This window comes from Mauremys reevesii, linkage group 25 (genome assembly GCF_016161935.1).
Source record: "Mauremys reevesii isolate NIE-2019 linkage group 25, ASM1616193v1, whole genome shotgun sequence".
Lineage (NCBI taxonomy): Eukaryota > Metazoa > Chordata > Testudines > Geoemydidae > Mauremys > Mauremys reevesii.
In genome coordinates, this window is record NC_052647.1 from 16544723 (window position 1) to 16566799 (window position 22077).

At 68.1% G+C, this 22077-nt stretch overlaps 1 protein-coding gene across 2 annotated transcripts; it reads right to left on the bottom strand.

Moving 5' to 3' along the window:
- Positions 1 to 334: 334 nt before the first annotated feature.
- Positions 335 to 21726, bottom strand: MYO1A (myosin IA). 2 transcript variants are annotated; one of them, XM_039514554.1, is made up of 29 exons: positions 21695 to 21726; positions 18415 to 18566; positions 18173 to 18288; positions 16032 to 16126; positions 15659 to 15763; positions 15260 to 15306; positions 14853 to 14916; positions 13858 to 13956; positions 13386 to 13489; positions 12614 to 12761; positions 12318 to 12436; positions 11680 to 11766; positions 11275 to 11340; positions 10822 to 10926; positions 9740 to 9802; positions 8902 to 9102; positions 8279 to 8505; positions 7577 to 7777; positions 7143 to 7236; positions 6537 to 6686; positions 5914 to 5982; positions 5343 to 5429; positions 4814 to 4888; positions 3624 to 3758; positions 2837 to 2943; positions 2513 to 2645; positions 1730 to 1882; positions 1231 to 1358; positions 335 to 762 (listed from the first exon to the last, which is right to left on the bottom strand). In XM_039514554.1, the coding sequence occupies exons 2-29, from the start codon at positions 18535 to 18537 to the stop codon at positions 639 to 641; spliced, it is 3225 nt and encodes a 1074-aa protein (XP_039370488.1). In that variant the 5' UTR covers positions 18538 to 18566; positions 21695 to 21726; the 3' UTR covers positions 335 to 638. The 2 variants fall into 2 exon arrangements, with proteins under 2 accessions (XP_039370488.1, XP_039370490.1); XM_039514556.1 differs by lacking the exon at positions 5343 to 5429.
- Between the last annotated feature and the right edge of the window lie 351 nt (positions 21727 to 22077).

A 22077-nucleotide genomic window follows, 5' to 3' on the forward strand; every position in this document is an offset into this window, starting at 1 on the left:
GGGTCCCTCTGCTTGAAGCAGCAGCAAAACTGCCACTATTCTGGGAGCTGGTCTGGGCCCACCGCTGGCGTCTCTGCTCCTCAGCCCAGGCTGGTGGCGTCTGTGCCCCGTCACCCTGGTGTCTGATTATCAGGATCCCATGGTTCAATCCCCCGCTCCGCCATGAGCCTCCCGAGCGACCCATGGGCTGTAAGATGGGGATATTTCCGGGAGCCCCTCGGGGACAGGCTGGCTCTCCCCGGGGTCTGAGCAGTGCCTGGTACAGCGGGGCCCCGAGCTCGGGTGCTGGCGCAACCCTCACACACATAACGGCGACAGGAGGCAGAACCGGTCCGACTTGCTCCGATATTTAATGTTATTTGCACCGATCTCCAGCAGGGAGCCGGCCTCGAGCGAAGACCCCCCCTCGCCCCGGCACGGCAAGGGAAGGGCTCTCACCAGCCTGGCACGACCCTGGCCTCAGGCTGCCTGGCTTTGCCGAGAGACTGGCAGGGATCAGAGCGGAAGGAGAAAGGTCCGTGCCCCCAGCCGAGCGGGATCGCACCCTGCCACGGGGCCTCGAGCGCCAGGTTCTCAGCTGCTGGCACCGCGGCTTCCCAGCCAACCCCGCCCCGTGGGACGGCAGGCGTCCTGGTGCCTCAGTGGACCAGGACCTCCATCTTGTGGCTGCCTCTCTTTTTGCAGACGGGCGCCGCCCCGTTCTTCTCGGCCGTCTCCACGACCCGGATGGCGACGCTGGCTTTGCCGAACTGTGTGGAGAACCTGCACAGAGACCCCCGCCCGGGCGCTCTGAGATCAGCCCCTGTCCCTGGCGCGGCCCCACCCCTCCCTTCCCCCCAGGGATACCCAACACGCCACCCCCTGCTGGGGAAAAAGCCGGAGGTGCAAGCGGTGCTGGGCTGCCACAGCGGCCACTCAGAGCCCGGCTTGCCCAGGCCATTGCTAAATGCTAGCACGGTGGCTGGGACCCTGCTTGGGGGGATTCGAACCCACGCCCCTGTCGCGCTAGAAGCACGAGCGTCCAATCACTGGAGCTAGAGGACTGGGTCCCTCAGCCAGCAGCGGTAATAGCCACTTATCCCCTTCCAGGCAAGCCACCAGAGGGCGACAGAGACCATCACACGCCTCGGTGACGGTCATGGCCATCAGCCCAATCAGAAGCCTCCTCTTCCCCCCCACGCCCAGCTCAGGCTCCGCCCACCCGCCCTTCCGGCCAATCCCTGCCCTTACTCATCAGCCACTTGGAGGTTGAGTGTCTTGGCCGTGGTCTCCAGCAGCGTCTGGTGGAGCTTGGTGACGAGCTCGATCAGGTGGTCGCTGACGAGGAGGAAGTCGCCCTTGGCTCCCACTGTGGAGGTCTAAGCGGGGGGCAAACACAGGGACAGACCCCCCCCCACACTTCAGCTCGCTGTGGGGGGAGGCGGGGGGTCTCCGGCCACTTCCCCACCCCGCTGGCAGCCGCGGGCCGGCGGGACGTGCAGCTCCCGGCGCGGCCCTGCAGTGAGGCCGGGACGGTGGCACTGACACCCCCCCGGGACTGGTGCGGAAGGACGATGAGCGACGCCCCCGTCCGCCCGCGAGCTGTGGGAAGGGGGGGGTCACGCACAGCCTCCCCCCGCTGGAAAATCCTTTCCCAAGAGCCCGTGGGGGGAGCTGGTTACGCTTTGAAAGGGTCCCGGGCCCTTCGCCCACAGCCCCCCGTGTGCCCCGTCTCCCCCCCGGGCCGTACCTCATTGAGGTGCAGGACGAAGAAGCCGTCGGAGAAGCGGGTGACCGAGACGCTCCGGATGTCGCTCAGGCTGATCACGGTTTTGGGCTGGGCGGCCTTGGGGTCGGCCAGGATGATGTGATTCTTGGTGAGCAGGAAGAGCCGGGGAACCGCCTGCAGAGGAGTCGGCAGGAGGGTGAGGGCGGGCGGGGGCTGCCAGACACGGGGGGTGGGGGTCGGGCTGATACCCCCCTAACCTGCCCCTCGGTAAACCCCAAAGGAGCCAAGTCCCGGGAGAGGCAGCCGCACAGGGCGAGCTCCGGGCGCTCGGCTCGGGTGCGCGGCACGGCCCGTCGGGGCCCAATCCCGAGCAGCGCGGCCTAGCGGGGAGCGCCCGGGACGGGCACACAGGAGGCCTGGGCTCTGTTCCCGCTTTGGCGGGGCGGTGGGGGGGGCTGGGGTAACCTCGGGCAAGTCACTGCCCCGCTCAGAGCCTCAGTTCCCCCCCTATAAAAGAGGGACGACAGGACTGAGCTCCCGTGGGGCGCTGGGAGATCTCTGGGTGAGATGCGCTAGCTGAGGGCGAGGAGAGGGGGCCAGGGAGCCCGGCCTGGGCACACCGGGGTGACCCACAGAGCGGGTTGGGGGGCAGCAGAGAACCGTGCCGGGGAGACCTCGCTGCAGCCGGCCGGCGGAGGAGACAGCAGGAAGCCAGGGGCTTGGGGCAGGCTCCCAGCAGAGACCTGGGGAGGCCGGTGTCCCCCACGGAGGTTCTGTGCACGGGGAGGGGAGGGGCTGCCCCACCTTGCCATTGGCCCGGTTGACTTTTCGCACGGTGTCGGCCAGGACCAGCTTCCCCTCGGCCGCGGTTTGGAGCGCCCGGTACCTGGGGTTCTTCTGGAGACCCAGGTACTCGCCCTGGAACGACTGCTGGAGGCTGGAAGAGACCCGAGCGGGACCCCATGAGACGCCCAGCTGCCCTTCCCACCCCTCGCTTTAAATCCCGAGCTGGAGTCCTGCTGCCCCCCCCCGCCCGGAGGACCGAGCCCCCCACTGGAGGACTGAGCCCCCCCTCACTGGAGGACCGAGCCCCCCTCACTGGAGGACCGAGCCCCGCCCCATGCTAACCTCTTGGCATACAGGGTCTTCTTGTCTTTGAAGAGCTGGCTGGCACACAGCTTGTCCTGCAGGAGAGCTTTCCTCTGCGGAGTCAGCCGGTCCCGGTACTTCTTACACTGCCGAGGGGAGGAGAAAGTGGGTCAGCGCCAGAACCCGGATCCCGCCTGCAGAGAGGGCAACGGGGGGGACCACCCACCGGGGCCCGAGGGGAGGTGACTAAGGGAGACGGCTGCGGGGAACCACAGCAGGCCGATCCCCGGCCAGGAGCAGAGAGGGGCCGACGGGCCATTGTCATTTATTACGCGCTGGGCAGGTGCGCCAGGAAAACCCAGAGGGAGGCGGGGAGGGGGGTGGAACTACAGAGGTCGCTTCGCCTGCCACTAAAACGCAGCCACCTCTGGAATCGGGACATGGCAGCTGACGGACAGCCACGCAGCCAGCGCCGGAGCGGGCGGGGGAACTTACTGAACCAGGACTGGTCACCCAGCCCTGCAATGCAGCCATCTCTAGGGTGGGGCACTTTAGCTGTCGGTACCAGCTACAGAGCAACACTGCACAGGAGTCACTTCCCCGGCACTGAAATGCAGCCACCTCTGGGGTGGACGTGGCAGCTGATGAACAGCTGCCGAATCGTTAGGAGCGGAAGGTAAGAAAAGTGTCTCCGGCTGAAGGGCAAGGAGGGAGCTGAGGGAGGCAGGATGTGGGAAGCTGGGGGAATCTGGGGTTCCCCCCTCCCCGCGGTGACAGCCATGGGATAAGCAGCCAGGACCGGGCTTCGGCCTCTCCTCTGACAGACCTTCCAGGGGTAGAATATTTTCTTCAGTTCCTCGTTGGTGTTTGCCAGGAACTTGTAGGGGGCGGGGGGCCAGCTGCGATCCGTCACCACCAGGGGGGGGAGGTTGCTTCGCAGCCCCAGGAAAAACTTCTGCAGCTTTGGACGACGGGGAGGAGAAAACACAGGGGGTGAAAATGCAGAACGTTCTAGACTGGAAAGGGCGAGGTTCTAGAGCGGGAATGCTTCCCAGTGGGGTCGATTCCAACGCGGCGGCCCCAGAGGGCAAGCGCCGGCTCTGGAGGTTGGAAAATGGGTCTGGGGTCTTACAAAACCCAGCTGGGAAAGGCCCCGGGTCCCATTCCCCCCTCCCTCCCTGCCCCGAGCCAGCCAGCCCACCCCACCCTGGGGATCTGAGCCAGCGCCCCCTAAAGGGGACAGGCCCCTGCCCCATTCCCAGCCCCCCTGAGCCAGCCAGTCCCTGCCCTGGGGCCGGGTGGGAGCTGGCGCCCCCTAGAGGGGACAGGCCCCTGCCCCATTCCCAGCCCCCCTGAGCCAGCCAGGCCCTGCCCTGGGGCCGGGTGGGAGCCGGCGCCCCCCAGAGGGGACAGGCCCCTGCCCCATTCCCAGCCCCCCTGAGCCAGCCAGGCCCTGCCCTGGGGCCGGGTGGGAGCCGGCGCCCCCCAGAGGGGACAGGCCCCTGCCCCATTCTCAGCCCCCCTGAGCCAGCCAGGCCCCACCCAGGGGATCTGAGCCAGCGCCCCCTAAAGGGGACAGGCCCCTGCCCCATTCCCTGCCCCCCTGAGCCAGCCAGTCCCTGCCCTGGGGCCGGGTGGGAGCCAGCGCCCCCCAGAGGGGACAGGCCCCTGCCCCATTCCCTGCCCCCCTGAGCCAGCCAGTCCCTGCCCTGGGGCCGGGTGGGAGCCGGCGCCCCCCAGAGGGGACAGGCCCCTGCCCCATTCCCAGCCCCCCTGAGCCAGCCAGGCCCTGCCCTGGGGCCGGGTGGGAGCCGGCACCCCCTAGAGGGGACAGGCCCCTGCCCCATTCCCTGCCCCCCTGAGCCGGCCAGGCCCTGCCCTGGGAGCCCGGGTGGGAGCCGGCTACTGGGACATGGGCCAGAGGGGACAGGCCCATGTCCCAGTAGCGGTCCAGCACCCGCTTTGGAAGGTTTCCAGCCCGTTGTCCCCCCTCAGCCCTGGGCCGCCCCGACTCACCAGTCTCCTGTAGATGAAATTGGCCAGGGTGGCAGACGCCCCGGAGCGGAAATATTTCTTGTATTCCTTCCGCGTCTGCAAAGGGAGACGCCCCCGTGAGCAGCCCCGGGGCGGGCTGGGGCCGGAGCGAACCTGCCTCTCTCCTGGCTAACCCCACTCGCTCCTCTCCTGGGCTCCCTCCCCGGCTGCCCCAGACCATCCCCGCAGACCCCCCGGCCCAGCCGTGGCCGGGCTGTGGAGTGGGGCAGGGAGCGGAGAAGACAAGCTGCCCCCAGCCCCACAGGGGGCCAGGGCGGAAAGACAGGACAGGCCCGGGACAGCGCGAGAGAGGCGGGGGCAGGCCGGGGAAGTGGCTGGCGTTGGGCCCGGGATCCAGTCGAGGGCCAGGCGTGCGTTAACCTGGGCACCGGGTGCCCAACGGCTCCCTGGCCGCGCCCGAGCGGGGGGGTGGCCGTGCGCAAAGGCTGACCGGAAGCCACGGCACAGAGGCCCCGCCGGGGCGCCGGGCCGGCGCCTGGGCTGCTGTTACCTTGTACCCTTTCCAGTAGGCAGAAATGGTGGCCGCGGCCTGGCTGCAGCGTTGCTGGTGCTTCAGCTCCCGCAGGAGCCTGCGAGACTGCGGAGAGGGGAGGGCGAGAGATCAGAGCCCCGCCGGAGCCCTGAGGAGGAGGAGGAGGAGGAGGAAGGACAGACGGACGCGGAGAGACAGAGCGAGAGACTCCAGCGAGCCCGGCCCCGGGGGGGCACGAGCCAGGGTCCGGTAGGGGGCGGTGTGCTCCGGCGAGGCGGTATCCCCCCGAATCACAGCTCCCCTGCGGTCAGGCCAATGCAACCGGCCTCTTCCCGGGGTTCTGGTACCAACCTGCCCCCCCCACCCCTCTCTGACCCACGCCCCCCACTCCAGGCCTGGCCAGCAGCGCCGAGCACCCCCGGCCCACTCGGCCTGCCTAGCCGCCCCGTGAATGTTTCCACCACGCAGAGCCAAATATCGGTGCCTCCCGCAGGCTGGCGCCTTCCCGACGGCTCCTCCCCCACGAGCGTCTGCAGGCCCCCGTGGGCTGGCGGCTGGGGGGGCTCTCCGGGAGGCGCTGCCCCCTCACCTTCCATCCCCGGACCCAGGTCTGGATCAGCAGCACCGACCTCTTCATCTGCTCGAACCGCTTCCTTTGCTGCAAAGGGGAAAGCCCGGGTGAGCCACGGGCGATGGCGGGCGGGCGGGCGACTCGCGTGGCGCTGGCTAGGCTGAGATGCCAGCGAGGGCCGGGCACGGCTCCCCACGGCCGGGCTCTGGGGGCCCTGAAGACCTTTCCCCCGGGGCCCGTCCTGGTGGGTTTGCACCCTCCTGCCCGGTGCCAGCCCAGAGCCGCCCTGCATCCGAACGGAGGGTTCAAGGGGCAGGACGGTCTAAGGCGGGGATCCCGGACGCCTGGGTCCTATTCTCAGCTCACCCGCAGACTTTGGGCAAGGGGACGACCCTCCGCCCCTGGTCCGCGTAGGCCAACGCCGTGGGGCAGGGCCTGGCTTGCGTCCCTCCCTCCGTGTCCGGGCGCAAGGGGGCCCCGATCCTGCCCGGGTAACACAGCGAAGAAATTCCCCCGGTTTCACTCGGGAGGTCGCTTGAGCCTGAGCAAACTCCCGCCCGGGTCAGGGAGGGGCCCCGATCCAGAGCAGGTCGGAGGAGGGGAGAGCGGGAGGAGACGGGGGAGGGGGGGGGGGGCGTTACCGCCTGTCCCCGGAACCAGGCCGAGATGACGATCTGGCTCTTGCGCATCTGCTGGTAGTGAGTGCGGCACCTCCAGCCGCGGTAGGTGGCCTGGATCAGCGACGCCAGATCAGCCAGGCGCAGCCGGCGCCGGTCCTCCAGGTCGAAGAGCTGGTGGGGGGGACACGACACAGCAGCAGGGTCAGAGCCAGGACGGCCCCCCCCGAGCACGTTAACCCTTCAGGCGCCGCCTGCGGCAGGAGCACGCGGACGGAAGGGGTCGGCAGGGACCTTTCCCTGGCGTCTGGTGTGAGCGGGGCTGGAACTCGGGGTCCCCCCCACCCCAGCCCTGGACGCCCCATGGCCCAGCCCCCAGGCCAGTCGCTCAGGCCAGGGATGCCCAACGGGGCCGGACTGGGCCTTGGCCGCTGGCCACGCCCCAGACGGGGGGTGGCTGCCCCCAAAGCAGAGCGGGGGGGGCTCCAGCTAGATGGAGGCGTGGGGGACACAGCCCCTCCCACCTAGCGCCCCCCAGCAGGGGGGAACGTCCCCAGCTCGGGCTGTTCCACTGCCCCCCTCCCACCAGGGGTCTTCCCATGCAGCCCCCCCCCCCCCCCCGGGACTCACGGTGCGGGGGGTGCGGATGAAGATCTTGCTGCGCCCGTATGCCAGCTCCGCCGGGGGGATGCGCAGCTCGGTCAGCAGGGCCTGGACGCCGTCCCTGCACCAGACACCGGGCTCAGGCTCTGCCCCCCACCCCCCCGGCAGGGGGCTCCCGGGAAGCTCCCCCACTGCTGGGGCAGGGGCAGGGGTGGGGGCGGGGCGGGGCGCTGACCCACGAGAGGGGGCAGCGCTGTGGGGCAGAGCCGGTTGCTGCTACGCCCTCCCCCCCAGGCACTGCCAGCGCCTCTGCTACCTCCAGCCCCCCCAACACTCCCTGCGTGGGGCTGACACCTCCCCGCCCCAGTGCTCCCCTTCTCAACATCCCCCAGGCTGCCCCCACCCAGCAGGGTGCTGCTCCCAGCCCCGCAATCCCCCCCCCGTGCTCCTCACCCCCCTACCTGGCACCCCCCTTCCACTTGGGCCAGGTCTGCTTGCAGAGCATCTTGTAGCGCTCCAGGCACGGCTCGTAGCCCTGCCGGTAGGCGTAGCCGGCCCGCCGCACCCGCACGTTCTCCAGGAGCCCCAGGTACCGGACCTGCATCTGCACCAGCCCCTCCGTGAACACGCCGGGCTCTTTGTTGTCATTGGGTTTGATGCACCTGGGCCAGAGAGGGGAGGAGGTTAGAGACGGCGCTGCTGTGTGTCATAGCCCCTGCACTGCTCACAGCCCAGGGAGATTCTCCCCTCACTCCAGTGTGTGTCAAACCCCCTGCAGAGCCGGGAGAGAGTCTCTACTTGTGCTGCTCTGTTTCATAGCCCCTACACTGCTCACAGCCCAGGGAGATTCTCCCCTCACACCAATGTATGTCAAAGCCCCTCCATTGCTAACATCCTAGGGAATTTCTCCCCTTGCTCCACTGTGTGTCAAAGCCCCACCACTGCTGAGAGCCAGGGAATTTATCCCCTCGCTCTGCTCTGTGTCAAAGCCCCTACACTGCTCATAGCTGGGGAGTTTCTCCCTCGCTCCACTGTGTGTCAGAGCCCCTACACTGCACACAGCCAGGGAGATTCTCCCGAAGTGCCTGGGTTTGAGAGCGGCAGGCACTGAGCTCTAGTCTTGCTCCCACCCTCCCCTGTGGGAGCCCCCATCCCCAGACCACCTGATGTAGTTGGGGTTCTTGGAGTACAGGTTCTTCATGAGCGTGGCAATGGAGGCCTTGAACTGGGAGCCGGCGGTGGGGGGGCGCCGCAGGGAGGCTTTCTGGGGGTCCCCCTCAGGGAAGAGGGAGCGCAGCAGCTCGTGCCGCGCTTTCCACATGGCCTGCGAGAGGTCGCGGAAGAGCAGGTCGTTGTTCTTCTCCACGAACCCCGTCACGTTGTAGGTCACCTGCGGGGGGACGGACCCACAGCGTCACTGACAGGGGCGGACGGGACCCTGAGGCAGAGAGTCCTGGCTCCCGGCCCGCTGGCGGCTTCCCTGCTCTAACCCCTAGACCCCACTCCCCTCCCAGAGCCAGGGACAGAACCCAGGAGTCCTGGCTCCCAGCCCCCTGCTCTAACCCCTAGACCCCACTCCCCTCCCAGAGCCAGGGACAGAACCCAGGAGTCCTGGCTCCCAGCCCCCTGCTCTAACCCCTAGGCCCCACTCCCCTCCCAGAGCCAGGTGCTCCCTTGTCTAACCACTGGAGCCTACAAAGGCCGCCCCACGCGGGGCAGTCTGGGCCCCCCAAGCCTGGGCAGTGCATGCTGGGAGCTCGGAGGGAGGACGGGGCCCCCCGCTCACCTTGCCGGCGTAATGGTGGACGCGGAAGCAGGGGCCGGCCAGGCTGGCGTCCGTGACGTGCCGGGCGTTCTGCGTGGCTCTGCTCTCGTAGTGCTTGTGGCTGGCGCACACCTGGTTCAGCTTGGCCAGGAAGGTCTCCTCGGTCACCACCCCGGGGCGCAGGCATTCCTCGTCCAGCATGGCCAGGATCCCGGCCTTGCCCTGCGCCGAGCCGGCGGGTCACGGACCGGGGGCCGCCTGGGGCCGCAGCACCCCGCACTCCTGACCCGCAGCCCCTGCTAGCCAGCCCTGGGTCCCCCCCGCAGCTCCATGGTGCCCCGCACTCCCGACCCGCAGCCCCTGGGTCCCCCCCGCAGCTCCATGGTGCCCCGCACTCCTGACCCGCAGCCCCTGCTAGCCAGCCCTGGGTCCCCCCCCGCAGCTCCATGGTGCCCCGCACTCCCGACCCGCAGCCCCTGGGTCCCCCCCGCAGCTCCATGGTGCACTCCCAACCCGCAGCCCCCTGCTAGCCCATCCCAGGACTCCCGCACAGCTCTGCCGGTGCCCCTCACTCCCGACCTGCAGCCCCTGCTATTTCTTTCCTGTACAGAAAAGGCCAATTGTGCAGACCAGCCCCTGGTCCAGGTGGCCTCCGTGTGCAGGGCAGGTGCCAGCGATGCAGGGCAAGGGCTGAGGAGGTGAAATGCCCCCTTGGTGGGGACTGGGCCTGGCAGCCCCTTAAGCCCTGTTTAGGGCCGGCAAGCGGTGCCCCTGGTTTGTCCTGGCTCCTCTGCCCAGGGGTGCGGAGCCCTCGCCCGCAGGCCCCCTCCCACCCGCCGTCGCTCAACCAGCCACTCACGTCCTCAATCAAGCTGCAGATGATGCTGTTGTCAAAAAAGTCCACCGGTGTCCACTGGATGCCCTGGGGAGGAGAGCGGCCGTCGGAGCCTGACCTGCCTGGCAGCGGCACCAGCTGGGCACACCAGCAAAGGCCTGTCCAGCGGACGGGGATGGCCCGGGCATTTGGGGATTTCAGTGGCATTTGGGGCCTGAACCCCCCCACTTCCAGCCCAGCTCCATTTGGGCTGGGGTGCACGGGCGGGGGCCTGGGATCCTCACACCAGAGGCAGGGTTGGGGGGAGCTGGAATCCGAGCCCCCGTCCCAGTCTGGAGAAAGTCGCTGGGTTCACTGGTCCGGCGGCACTTTTAACACATGGCGCCTGGCCCTGCCCTAAGCATCTCCACAAACCCGCTGCCGGGAGAGCTGGCGAGGGGCAGAGACGAGACGCCCGCGCGAGATTTTTAAACGCCCAGCAGGCGGATTTGACGCCGGGAGCAGGAAGCAGGACAGGGCTGGTTCGAAGGGATCCCACGGGGTGGCCCTGGGCCGGGAACCGAGCCGAACAAAGCAGGCGCGGCGGCGTCTGTCTGACCCATTGCTCCGGCCCCGTGCCCGCGCTGAGCCACGTGGTCCCCACACACCCCACCGGCCTCAGTTCTCACTAGGGGAGTCCAGCCCCGCCCCCGGCTTCGGGGGGAACAGGACGTCCGCAGCCCCGGGCCTCTGTGCGTGTTTATTCCCAGCCTTCCTGTTATGGTGCCGCCAAATCCGCCCGCACGTGCCAGGGGCCGGGCTGCCGGCAGCTGCCGGGCGGGGTCGCTGGAGCAGCTTGTGGACTCCCGGCCAGCGGGGCGGGGGGGGAGGGGGACGTCATTCTCAACCCCCCCTTCCCGACAGCTGAGACTGCTCAGTGCCCTGGCTAAAGGCCCGTCACTTCAGTGCCAAAGGTCGCCCGCCGGCCGCCCTCGGCGTGCGGTTTGCTGGGGTGCCACCGGAGCGCCACGCCGGGCAGGGGGGTGCCCGGATCGGCAGGGGAACGACAGGCAATGGGGCCTGCACGGCGGCTCCCCAGAGCCCCCCGGGCCCAGGGCTCCCGTTACCTCCCGCACGTATTCCTCCTGCTCCTCCTTCAGCGTCATCAGGATGAAGACCTGCTGCAGCTTCTCGTTGCAGTAGTTGATGACGAACTGTTCGAAGCTGTTGTTCTGGGTGGGAAGGAGAAGGCAGCAGGGCCTGTGGGACGAGGATTCGGGGCCATGTCCCGTCCCCCCCCGCACACAACCTGGGGCTACTGACCGAGGCAGGAGGGTGCCGCACCCAGGAAGCCGGGAGCATGGCAAGTTTACCACCCCTCCCCGCAGCTCTGCGGTGCCCCTCACTCCCGACCTGCAGCCCCCCTCAGCTCTCTGCTAGCCCAGCCCTGGGCTCCCCCCCTCAGCCCTGCCGGTGCCCCTCACTCCCGACCCGCAGCCCCTGCTATCCCCGCCGGGCTCCTCAGTTGCCTGCTGCCCCATGTAGGGGGAACCGAGCGGCCTGCCACACCCAGCACCAACCTGGAAAATCTCGAAGCCGTAAATGTCCAGAACTCCCATCACCTTCCTCCGCTCGCTCGTGTCCACCTGGGCAAACAGGGGGGCTCGTTACCCCCAGAATCGCCGCGTCCCTAGGGCCCAGCCTGGGCTCCGCAGAGGGGGCAGGGGTCGCGGGGGTGGGGGCATGCGGCCGTTGGATGGTTCGGCACAAGAGCTCCAGCAAAGCCCGGGGAGGGGGGCAGGGGGAGGGAGCCGGCGGATGGGGGGACGGGGAGGCGGAAGGGGGGGCACTGGGAGACAGTGGGATGAGAGCAGGGAACCCGACAGCCGCTGTCCACCCCCCCGTAGCTGGGCCACACGCAGCGGATCCTGCGCCTTGGCCGGGGGTTCGAGCCCCCCCCGGGGCCGGCGTCCCAGCGCACCCACCTTGATGCTGGCGTTGATGCGGTTCACCAGCCAGTCGAAGAGGCGGCTGTAGATGTTCTTGGCCAGGGCGTCCCGCCCGTAGCAGCCCTAGGAGCGGAGGCAAAGGGGCTGGAGGCTGGCGGCTGCGCAGGGGCGGCTCAGAGGGACCCCGGGGCCGGCCCCACTCGGGGGATCGGCGGGGGGGAACCTGCTCCTGAGCTGGTGATTTCAGCCCCAAGCCGGGGTGGCTCAGACAAGAGACCTCCCCCGGCCTCACGTCTCAGCGCCAGCCCAGGCCAGGCCTTGCCGGGCACCAGGGACCTCCCCCGGCCTCACGTCTCAGCGCCAGCCCAGGCCTTGCCGGGCACCAGGGACCTCCCCCGGCCTCACGTCTCAGCGCCAGCCCAGGCCAGGCCTTGCCGGGCACCAGGGATCTCCCGCGGCCACGGGACCGACTCAGAAACGCCCCGAGCCTGGGACAGCCCTGGCAAGAGGGGGCCGGACGCTGGGGGGCGAACGCGGCTCAGCCCCACCGCTAACGGGTGGGACCCAAGGGGCGCTGGGAGGAGACCCGGGGGTGCAGGGTTCGGGGGGGCTGACGGAGCCGTCTGCACACGCCGGGTCTGGCTCTGGGCCTCCCGCCCCGTCCCCCCGCTCACCTGGGCCACGCTCAGACCCGTCACCACCTTCTCTCTCTTGGCCTCCACGGTGCGGGAGCACAGAGCCTTCTCCAGGACGCTCTCCGGCAGGCCGATCAGCTTGCAGATCTCCCGCACGGCTGCACGGGGAGAGGCCGGGTTAGCTCCCTGGGGAGCGACGCCTGGGGGGGCGAGACCCCCACGGGACCAGGGTGGGGGTGGGTCAAACCCAGGAGAGGGGCCTCGGGAGGGGAGATGGGGGAGCCGCGCCTGGGCCGAGGGCAGGGGTCCCACCCCACCGCGGGTCCCCGCCTGACCTCGTGTGTCCTGGATGCTGCAGGACTCCATCCCGCTGGCCTGGAACTGGCTGCCCAGCTCCACATTCCCCAGCTTGAGCACCACGGCAGCCACCTCCAGCAGCGCCTGCACCTCGGCCGGCGAGAAGCCGATGACCCTCATGGCCTCCTGCCAGGGAGACAGACGAGGGCAGAGTTGGGGGATCTGAGTTTGGGGGCTGGGACGACGTGGGAATGTTCTTAATGTTTTGTCTGAAGACGGCGTGTGCCTCAGTTTCCCCTCTGCGCTACTCCATATCTAGGTGGTGCCGGAGAAGGTGCGTCATCGCAGCGACCCCTAGAGGGCAGGGGTGACGGGCGACGGGCTGCAGAGAGCGGCCGACGCTCTAGCCCGGCAAGGCTGGTAACTGACGGGCCCCTGCGCCGCAAGGATCAGCGCGAGGTGCTGGAGACCAGAGACCAGGGGCCCTGCTGGCCCGGGAAAGAGACAAAGGGGGGGGGCAGGGCCCTTGGGGGGGCATGTCAGGCTCCCCCAGGGGAGCTCACGGCGTGACCGAGTCTGCCCCACGAGGCGCCGAAGCCGAGCCGGTTCCTCGCCCGGGGGGAGTGAGCCCCGAGGGGGGACCCCACCCCACAGTCCTGGCCGGCTGCATCCGGAGTGGGTGCTGAGCCCCGGGGCTGGGACCCCGCGACCGGGCTGCAGTGTAGGGATTTTGGGGGCAGGGTCAGGGGGTCCCATTTTACCCAGACAGACGGATTCACCCTCCCCCCGGCCCCCGCCCCAAGGCTGGACCTGAACAGCTCGGAAGTTGGCCGCGTCGTCCACGCCCGGCAGGCTGGGGTCCTCGCGGCCGAGGTATCCGTAGCGTCTGCAGTCCCGCTCCAGCGTCAGCCCCCCTGCGAGAGGGGACAGGCCGCGGCTGAGCCAGGAGCAGGGGCCCGCCCGGGTCCCCCCACACCTGGCCCTGCCCGGGCTGCAGCGGGCCCCAAACCCCGGCCCCAGCTCAGTGGGGGCGCAGCCCAAACCCCGTGCCCAGCCCAGGGAGGTCCCAGCCCAAACCCCGTCCCGCAGCCCAGGGGGTCCCGGCCCAAACCCCGTCCCGCAGCCCAGGGGGCTCCCGGCCCGAACCCCGTCCCCCAGCCCAGGGGGGTCCCGGCCCAAACCCAGGCCCCAGCTCAGTGGGTCCCAGCCCAAACTCCGTCCCGCAGCCCAGGGGGCTCCCGGCCCAAACCCCGTCCCGCAGCCCAGGGGGTCCCGGCCGTACTCAGGAGCTGGTCTGATCCCCCGGCCAGGAGCTGGTAGAAGATGTGGAACTTCCTCTCCCCTTTGACGTGTCTCACGACGCGGGATTTCTCCAGCAGGTCTGCAGAGGGGAGACCCGGGGGGGGATCCCCGGCCCAGCGTTAGGGTCCCAGAGGGGATCGGGGGCGGGGAGAACCGGTGCCCGGGGTCGCGGGGGCGGGGTGGGGAGCAGACTCTGTGCCCAGCGTGGGGCCCCGGGCGTGGGTACGTCCGGGCCTGGGCTGGTGCTGGAGGGGGCGGGGGAGAGCTGGACGCTCGGGGAGGGATACTGGGCGGGGTCCAGCCCCTATTGTTCCATTGTGCCGGGCTGGGACGGATCCGTGGCCCTGCTCCCCACAGGAAGCCGAAGCTCCGGCTAAGGGGTGGAAGCAGCTGGGAGCCTCGGCCACGTGCCCCCCACCCCCGAAAGGCCCCCGGTCCCGCTCTGGCCCCTGGCACACGCTGGGGGGCCCGGTGCCCACACGCTCCTCTCCGCCCGGCCCCACAGGGAGCCGCTGGCCCCGGCCCTGCCCCTGGCACACGCTGGGGGGCCCGGTGCCCACACGCTCCTCTCCGCCCGGCCCCACACGGAGCCCCTGGCCCCAGCCCGGCCCCTGGCACACGCTGGGGGGCCCGGTGCCCACACGCTCCTCTCCGCCCGGCCCCACAGGGAGCCGCCGGCCCCGGCCCGGCCCCTGGCACACGCTGGGGGGCCCAGTGCCCGCTCACTCCTCTCCGCCCGGCCCCACACGGAGCCGCTGGCCCCGGCCCTGCCCCTGGCACGCGCTGGGGGGCCCGGTGCCCAGACGCTCCTCTCCGCCCGGCCCCACAGGGAGCCCCTGGCCCCGGCCCTGCCCCGGCACACGCTGGGGGGCCCGGTGCCCACACGCTCCTCTCCGCCCGGCCCCACAGGGAGCCCCTGGCCCCGGCCCGGCCCTGCCCACGGGCCGGCGGGGAAGGGGAGCTCGGGGCACTTACAGTTGCTGATGACGCCGCCCAGGGGCTGGCCCTTGAAGTCAAACTCCACGTCCATGTACTTGCCCTGGGCGAGGCAGAGACAGAGAGTCGGGGGCAGGGCAGGACGGAGGGGGGGGGTGTCAGCAGGGGGGGGAGGGGATTTTAGGGGGATTGGAAATTTGTGGGCGGGGGAGAGGGATTGGAGGGGGGAGGGAGACGTGGTGGGAAGGGAGTAACGGGGGAGGGTGGCAATGGGGGACATGAGTCACAGGGGAGGGGAAGTTTGGGGAGATGGGAGTCGTAGGGGAGGGGGAGGCTGGGGGGACATGAATCAGGGGGAGGGGAGTCAGGAGGGTGGGGGAGGGGGACCCTGGGGGGCCAGGAGTCCTGGGGGGGGTCCCGGGGGGGCTGGAGGCAGAACCACTCACGAATCTGGAGGAATTGTCATTGCGGATGGTCTTGGCGTTACCGAAGGCTGCAACGAGAACGGGGCGGGGGAGGAGAGAATCGTTATTGGTACCTTTCCTGGGATCCCCCCCCCCCCGCCTGCTGCAGGGCAGCCCCTCTGGGGTGGAGCAGGTGTGGGGGACGTGGCCATGGGCAGAGCGCGGGGGCTGCCCGCCGTGGGGCGTGGCCGGGGTTGGAGGCTGGTGCGAGGGGAGGGTCAGATGAGCTTGGGGGAGAACCAGCCTGGGTCAGGCTCCCGGCTGGGGGAACAGCTGGGACCCTCGTGGCTCTGACACCCCCCAGGCCGGGCTCCGGGGCACGAACCGGCCAGGCCCCGGCAGGGGACCTAGGGGCTCTTTTCAGGGCTGGGGGGCACCCACCTTCCAGCACCGGGTTGGACTGCAGCAGCTGCTCCTTCACCTGGTTCACCTCCTCACCCTTGCCGCACACGGCAGCCACGTAGGACATCACCTGCTTGCTGGCCTCTGCGGGGACAAGCAACGGCCCGGCCATTGGGGCCCATCAGCCTCCTGGCTGCAGAGAACGGGGGGGGGCGGGGACTCCGCCAGGGACCCCACCACCACCTCCCCCCATGCCCACCACCCCCCTGCATGCGTCACCTCCAGCTGCCCGAAACCTGGGCCCTGCTCCCCGTGGGAATGACTCAGCTGACGACCCCACGGGGTTCGCGCGCCATCCCTAGCCCCCCCCCTGCTCCCCAGGCTCTGCCAGGGGCGGGCGTCCTCTCCTCACCCGTCTTGCCCGCGCCGCTCTCGCCTGTGATCAGGATGCACTGGTCCTTGTCACGGTCCCGCAGGGAGCGATAGGCATCGTCAGCGATCGCGTAGCTATACGGGGGTGACCGGGGTGGGGGTGAAGGGAGAGGGGTTAGAAAGGGACAGATCCCACCCCCCGGCCCTCCCCAAGGGCTCCCCACTCCCCAGACCAAGAGCCTGGCTGGAGGCCCGGCCTCAGGGGTCTCGTCTGGGCTAGCAGGGGGCTGCAGGTCAGGAGTGAGGGGCACCATATCACAATGCTTCCCCCCCGCCCCCAGCAAACGCTCCTGTGAGCTGCGCTGAACCCGAGTCAGTGACTCTGAGCACCCACATGTTTGACTCAATTATACATAAGCCCGTTATGGACTCGTCGGCCACCCCAGGACAGGACAGGCCAGGAACCCGACCTTGCCGCCAGCTCCGGGGACCGGCTGAGACATCACGGCTTGTAGGGCTTTCAGTCCCTGCAACCTGGGGCCAGAGGAGAGCCAGCCCCCTAGAGGGGACAGGCCCCATGGCCCATTCCTGCCCCCCTGAGCCAGCCAGTCCCCGCCCTGGGGGCCGGGTGGGAGCCAGCGCCCCCTAGAGGGGACAGGCCCCTGCCCCATTCCCCGCCCCCCTGAGCCAGCCAGTCCCCGTCCTGGGGATGGATCATGTAGAACTGATAAATGAAATTGTTTTTAATCATTCACTTTATTAATGTAACTTCTGTTCACCATTCACTGCACTTGCCTACATTGTACCTTCTGTTCACTGTTTGCCATATTGTAATTCAAACCCCATTTTAAAACACTCCATGTTGTAAAAGCTTCCTCCAACCTTCATTTCTGCAAACCCTGCTGTAATCTTATTAGTTAGTTTAGATGTGTGACTGAGGTCTGGATGGCTGATGGAATCAACCTCCAGCCCCAGCCTGTCCTGATGAAATAAAGTTCAACCCCCACGGGCTGAAGATGCAGACAAGAGCCCTAACAAAGTGAGAAGTGTCCACCCTAAACAGAAAAGGTACAAGAAGGAAGATCAAAGCCAGGTCCCAGGCTGAAAGTCAGGCCTGCAATTGACGGGTGATCAATCACCAAACCCAGAGGCAGCCTGACACAGCAAGACCTATAGACTCTGCATTCAAACTAAAGCCTACAAAAAGGATGGGTGAGATGGGAGACTTTGGAGGGTAACACTCTGCTGCCAACATGGAAGGGCATCGGTGCCTGCCCAACAGAGACCCAGCTCGTCCTTGCGTGTGTGTGTGTGTGTATAAGGATTAAGATATTAGTTATTGGTCACAAATCAAGTTATCATAATAAATGTGGCATCTTTGTCTTGTCCCCTGAAAAGATCCCGTGTAGTTTTGTCTGTACAATCATTATTCAATGATCCAACGATCAACAGGCTGGGGCTGGAGGTTGATGCCATCACCCATCCAGACCTCAGTCACGCATCTAAACTAACTAATAAGATTACAGCAGGGTTTGCAGAAATGAAGGCTGGAGGAAGCTTTTACAACATGGAGTGAGCATTTTAAAATGGGGTTTAAATTACAATATGGCAAACAGTGAACAGAAGGTACAATGTAGGCAAGTGTAGTGAATGGTGAACAGAAGTTACATTAATAAAGTGAACAATTAAAAACAATTTCATTTATCAGTTCTACAATCAGAGCTGGCGCCCCCTAGAGGGGACAGGCCCCTGCCCCATTCCCCGCCCCCCTGAGCCAGCCAGTCCCCGCCCTGGGGCCGGATGGGAGCCAGCGCCCATTCCCGCCCCTGAGCCAGCCAGTCCCCGCCCTGGGGCAGGATGGGAGCTGGCGCCCTAGAGGACAGGCCCTGCCCCATTCCCGCCCCCCTGAGCCGGACAGGCCCGTGCCCCATTCCCCACCCCTGAGCCAGCCAGTCCCTGCCCTGGGGCCAGATGGGAGCTGGCGCCCCCTAGAGGGGACAGGCCCCTACCCCATTCCCCGCCCCCCTGAGCCAGCCAGTCCCCGCCCTGGGGCCGGATAGGAGCCAGCACCCCCTAGAGGGGACAGGCCCCTGCCCCATTCCCTAACTCCCCAGTTTGTCCCCCCCCCGGGGGGGGCTCGCTCAGCGATGGCCCCCGCCAGCCTCCGCCCGGCCCACTCACATGTGCGGCTTGACGGCGAAGAAGTTGGAGTTGCGATAACCCTCCACCGTCTGCGGGGAGTAGATGGGCAGGGGCTGGTACGGGTTCACCGAGATCACCACGTTCCCGATGTACGTCTGGGGAGGGAACACGGAGGCCGTGAGCGGGCGGGGGGGGGGGTATCACAAAAGCTCCATCTCCAGGGGCAAGGGGAGCCCCGGATCCGCCCCATTGCTCCCCCCTGCGCAGCCCCCGACACCTACGTAAATCTCCTGGTGCCGGAACCGCTCCTTGAGGTTCTGCAGCAGCGACTCCTCCGACAGGGGGTCCAGCAGGACCAGGTCCCCCACCCCGACGGTGTCCAGCAGGGACGGATTGGCTTCCATGGCCCCGGCGGGCGGAGGGGAGGCGGCAGCTGGAGGGGAAGACGAGCGGAGGGGAGAGCAGTGAGCGGAGGGGTCAGCCCTGCAAAGGGGGTGCGGGGCACCCCACGGACACGCCCCCCACCCCCCAGTGAAGGAACAGCCCCGGCTCACGTCGGAGCTAGCGAGTGGCAGCCTCTGCCCCCATCTGCGAGAGCCCAGGGTCTGGGTGTGGTGGGTTAGAGCAGTGGGGGCTGGGAGCCAGGACTCCTGGGTTCTTCCCCTGGCTCTGGAACAGGAGTGGGGTCTAGTGGTTAGAGCAGTGGGGGCTGGGAGCCAGGACTCCTGGGTTCTTCCCCTGGCTCTGGGACAGGAGTGGGTTCTAGTGGTTAGAGCAGTGGGAGCTGGGAACCAGGACTCCTGGGTTCTTCCCCTGGCTCTGGGATGGAAGTGGGGTCTAGTGGTTAGTGCAATGTGGGCGTGGGAACCAGGACTCCTGGGTTCTTCCCCTGGCTCTAGGAAGGGACGGGGGACCTGGGGGGTTAGAACAGAATAGGGAGAACGGAGTCTTGTATTTTTGTAGCCGGCTCGTTCGTGCCGGCGGGGCTTGGCCGGGCAGCAGGCCAGCAGCAGGGCTGCCCCATCCCGTTGGCAGCGGGTGCTGGCAGGAAGGGACCCTGCGAACTCCCGGCCTCTTGCTGAGCTGCCTCCAGGGGTTCCTGGGGGAGCAGCCGTGTGAGGGTCTGGGTGGCACCAGACCCCCCCAGCCCAGCCCAGCCAGGCATAAAGGGGAAGGTGGAGGGCCTGGTGATTAGAGCCGGGGTGCTGGGGGGCAGGACCCAGGGGCGTGCCCAGAACTGGGTACGTGTTGGAGCATTTCGAGCAAGGGCCTGGGAGTCAGGCCCCCTGGGTTCCCTGCTTGGCACAGGGGGAGAGTGGTGGGTCAAGCAGGGGATTAGGATGCAGCAGGACACCTGGGTTCTTTGCGTCACCCCCTCTCCCCCTTGGTGCCCCACGTTCCCCAGCTGTTGCCTGCGCAGTGGCCAGATGTGGAAGTGGTTCGCTGAGTGTGAGAAGAGGAGCTGGGATCTCAGGCCCCGAGGGAAAAGCCGCAGCAGCAGGCGGCCGGGGATTGCGAGGACAAACTCCGAGGGCTCAGAAACCAGCGAGGTGCCCCTGGCAGGGCGAGATCCCGCCCCGGCGGGTGGCCCCAGTGCCGGAGGGGTTAACGCTGGAGCCCCGGGGAGGCTGTCGGGAAAGGAGTGAGTCAGGCCAGGAAGCCAGCTGGAGCAGGATGCCAGCTGGGGAGAGGAGGAACCGGCTGGGCCATCTCCCGGCTTGCAGGGCCCCTGCTGGCTTTTCCCTTGCTGCTTCCCTGAGGGTGGGCGGGGGGGCTCCCAGTGCCAGATCGGGCCCTGTTCTCCCCGTCACTCCTGTGGCCCCCCGGCCGGCTCTGGGCCCGGCTCTGCAGCCTGCTCCCTGCCCCACCCTACCCCTCCAAAGCAGTCCCCAGGGCCGCCCGGCCAGCAGCCGCTTGCCGCGGGCATCTGGTGGCACAGCCCCATGGCTGTAAGGGGAGGGCAGGTTTCGGGTGCCCCACAGCTGCCAGCACCCCCTCCTTCGGGCCAGGGGGACAAAGTCAGCCCCACACGTGCCTGAACAGAACCCAGGCGTCCTGATTCCTCCCCCCGCTGCCTGGGTAAGGCCATGGCAGAGTCACGGAGCGAGGGGAGACTCCTCCCTTCGGCAGGGAAGGTCCAGCCCCCCTCGGCCAGCGCTGGCTGGTCCCAGCTCATCGGGGGCCGTCTAAGGCTTTGCCCCCCGAGCCGCACGCCCCAGCCCCGCTGGCCCTTCTCCGGGCCCAGCGCTGCGGCCGCTCGGGGCCTGGGCTGCAGGGTGTTCCCGAGGGCCCAGCCCCGCTGCTTGGAGGGGGAGGCTACAGGGCGCTCCGCTCCCAGCCGGGCACCCAAGCTCTCGCCAGCCCCACGGGGTCGGCCCCGAACCCTGCTGGGGCCCGTGGGGCAAAGTCAGCTGAGCAGAGCTGGGCCACAGCGGCAGAGAGGCAACCGAGCGGCCCCCGCTCTCTGCCCCCACCTCCCCACACAACACCCAGAGCCCCCCACGTGGCCAGGGGAAGTTAGGAGCCAAGATGGGTTTGAGGGTCAGGGCCCCTGGCCAGCGACACGAGCAGGGCTCCACCCCAGCAGGGCCGCAGCCAGATCCCTGCTTTGACCAGGGGGCAAACACAGCCCTGGGGCCGGGGCGGAGATCAGGAGCGATGGCAAATATTAGCAGCAGGATCCTGCCGCAGCTCTGTGCCCGGGCGCGCTGGCCCCGCACCACTGGGCTCCACCTGCCGTCCCCAGGCCTGCAGCAGCAGCTGTCACGGCTCCCGCCTCCCCTGCTCCTCTTTTATACCCTTCCTGCCTTTTATAGAGGGGGTTTAATCCGAGCCAACCTTCACCTTCGATTTACAGCCTCCCCCGGACTCTGCCCCGGAGCCATAAACCGCAGGGGCTCTTATCGGGCCTGCTGGAGAAAGGTCGGCTCGGCCCCCAGCCAGCGGAGAAAGCGGCTTGGAAGCCGGGGAGATGGGGAGGGCGGTTCCGAGGCCTGCGGGTGTTTTGAGGGGGGCAGGGGAACGGGGGGCTCCGAAGCCAGACCCATCTTCCCTTTGTCTGTGTTTTCACGCTGGGCCGAGGGGGTTAGGAGGAAGTTCGATCTCAATGCAAATAAACAAGCACAGCCTGTGGCTCTTCCCAGAGCAGGACCCCTCTGCCCTCACGCCCCCGTGCCCCCCATTAGGACAGAATGGGGCACAATACCTCAGCCCCCCAACACCATCAGCCTCGCGCCTCCGCCCCCCACCAGCCCCTGGCTCCTGCAGCAGAGCTGCACCTACCCAGCTGCAGCCCCCCCCCGCCGTTTCCCCAGGAAGCCTGGGGAGGAAAAGAAGGTTAATTGCCTCCTGTGGAAGCTGGGGCCAGCAAGGGCAGGGGGTTTCCTCCAGCCCGGGGGAGGCCGGTGGCTGTTTTAGGGATGCGGAGAGGACACCCTCCCAGAAGCGCCCCTCTGGCTGGTGCTTTGCCACCCGGCAGGGCCGTCGGGACGCCAAGGCGGCTGGCAGAGGGGTGGGAAAGTGACGGGGCTGATGGGCAAAGGCAGCCGGAGCCGTACTCACCTCCCCGCTGACACCGCGCTGCTGGCACCTCTGCGAGTCAGGCCGGTTCTGCGGGTTGCTTGGCAGAACGGAGCCAGCTGTGCCGCCCAGCCCTGGCTCAGCAGGAGCTGTCCATGGTTTGTGGCGCTCCGAGGCAGGGCCACCCTGCCTCCACCCCCTCACCCCACCCACTTCCTCCCCCAGGCTGCGGGGCGGAGCAGCCTCCGGCAGAGCTGGACTCGCCTGTTCTTTATTAGGTGCATTACAGTAGCACCCCCGCCAAGCGCGCGGCCCCAGCGCGCAAGGTGCTGTACAAATGCACAGTGAGAGACCGCCCCTGCCCCAAAGAGCTCGCAGCCGCACTAGACCAAGGCAGGGCAAGTCTTCCCATTTCATAGCTGGGG

What these genes read in the sequence shown, in the direction of transcription:
- MYO1A (XM_039514554.1), bottom strand. Translation starts at nt 18,537, where the DNA reads ATGGAAGCCAATCCGTCCCTGCTGGACACCGTCGGGGTGGGGGACCTG. An exon ending in GGGCGGCGTCATCAGCAACT is followed by an intron (nt 13,957 to 14,852) that starts GTAAGTGCCCCG and finishes TCCCCTCTGCAG; the next exon opens with ACCTGCTGGAGAAATCCCGC. An exon ending in CGGGTCTGAGCGTGGCCCAG is followed by an intron (nt 11,767 to 12,317) that starts GTGAGCGGGGGG and finishes CTCCGCTCCTAG; the next exon opens with GGCTGCTACGGGCGGGACGC.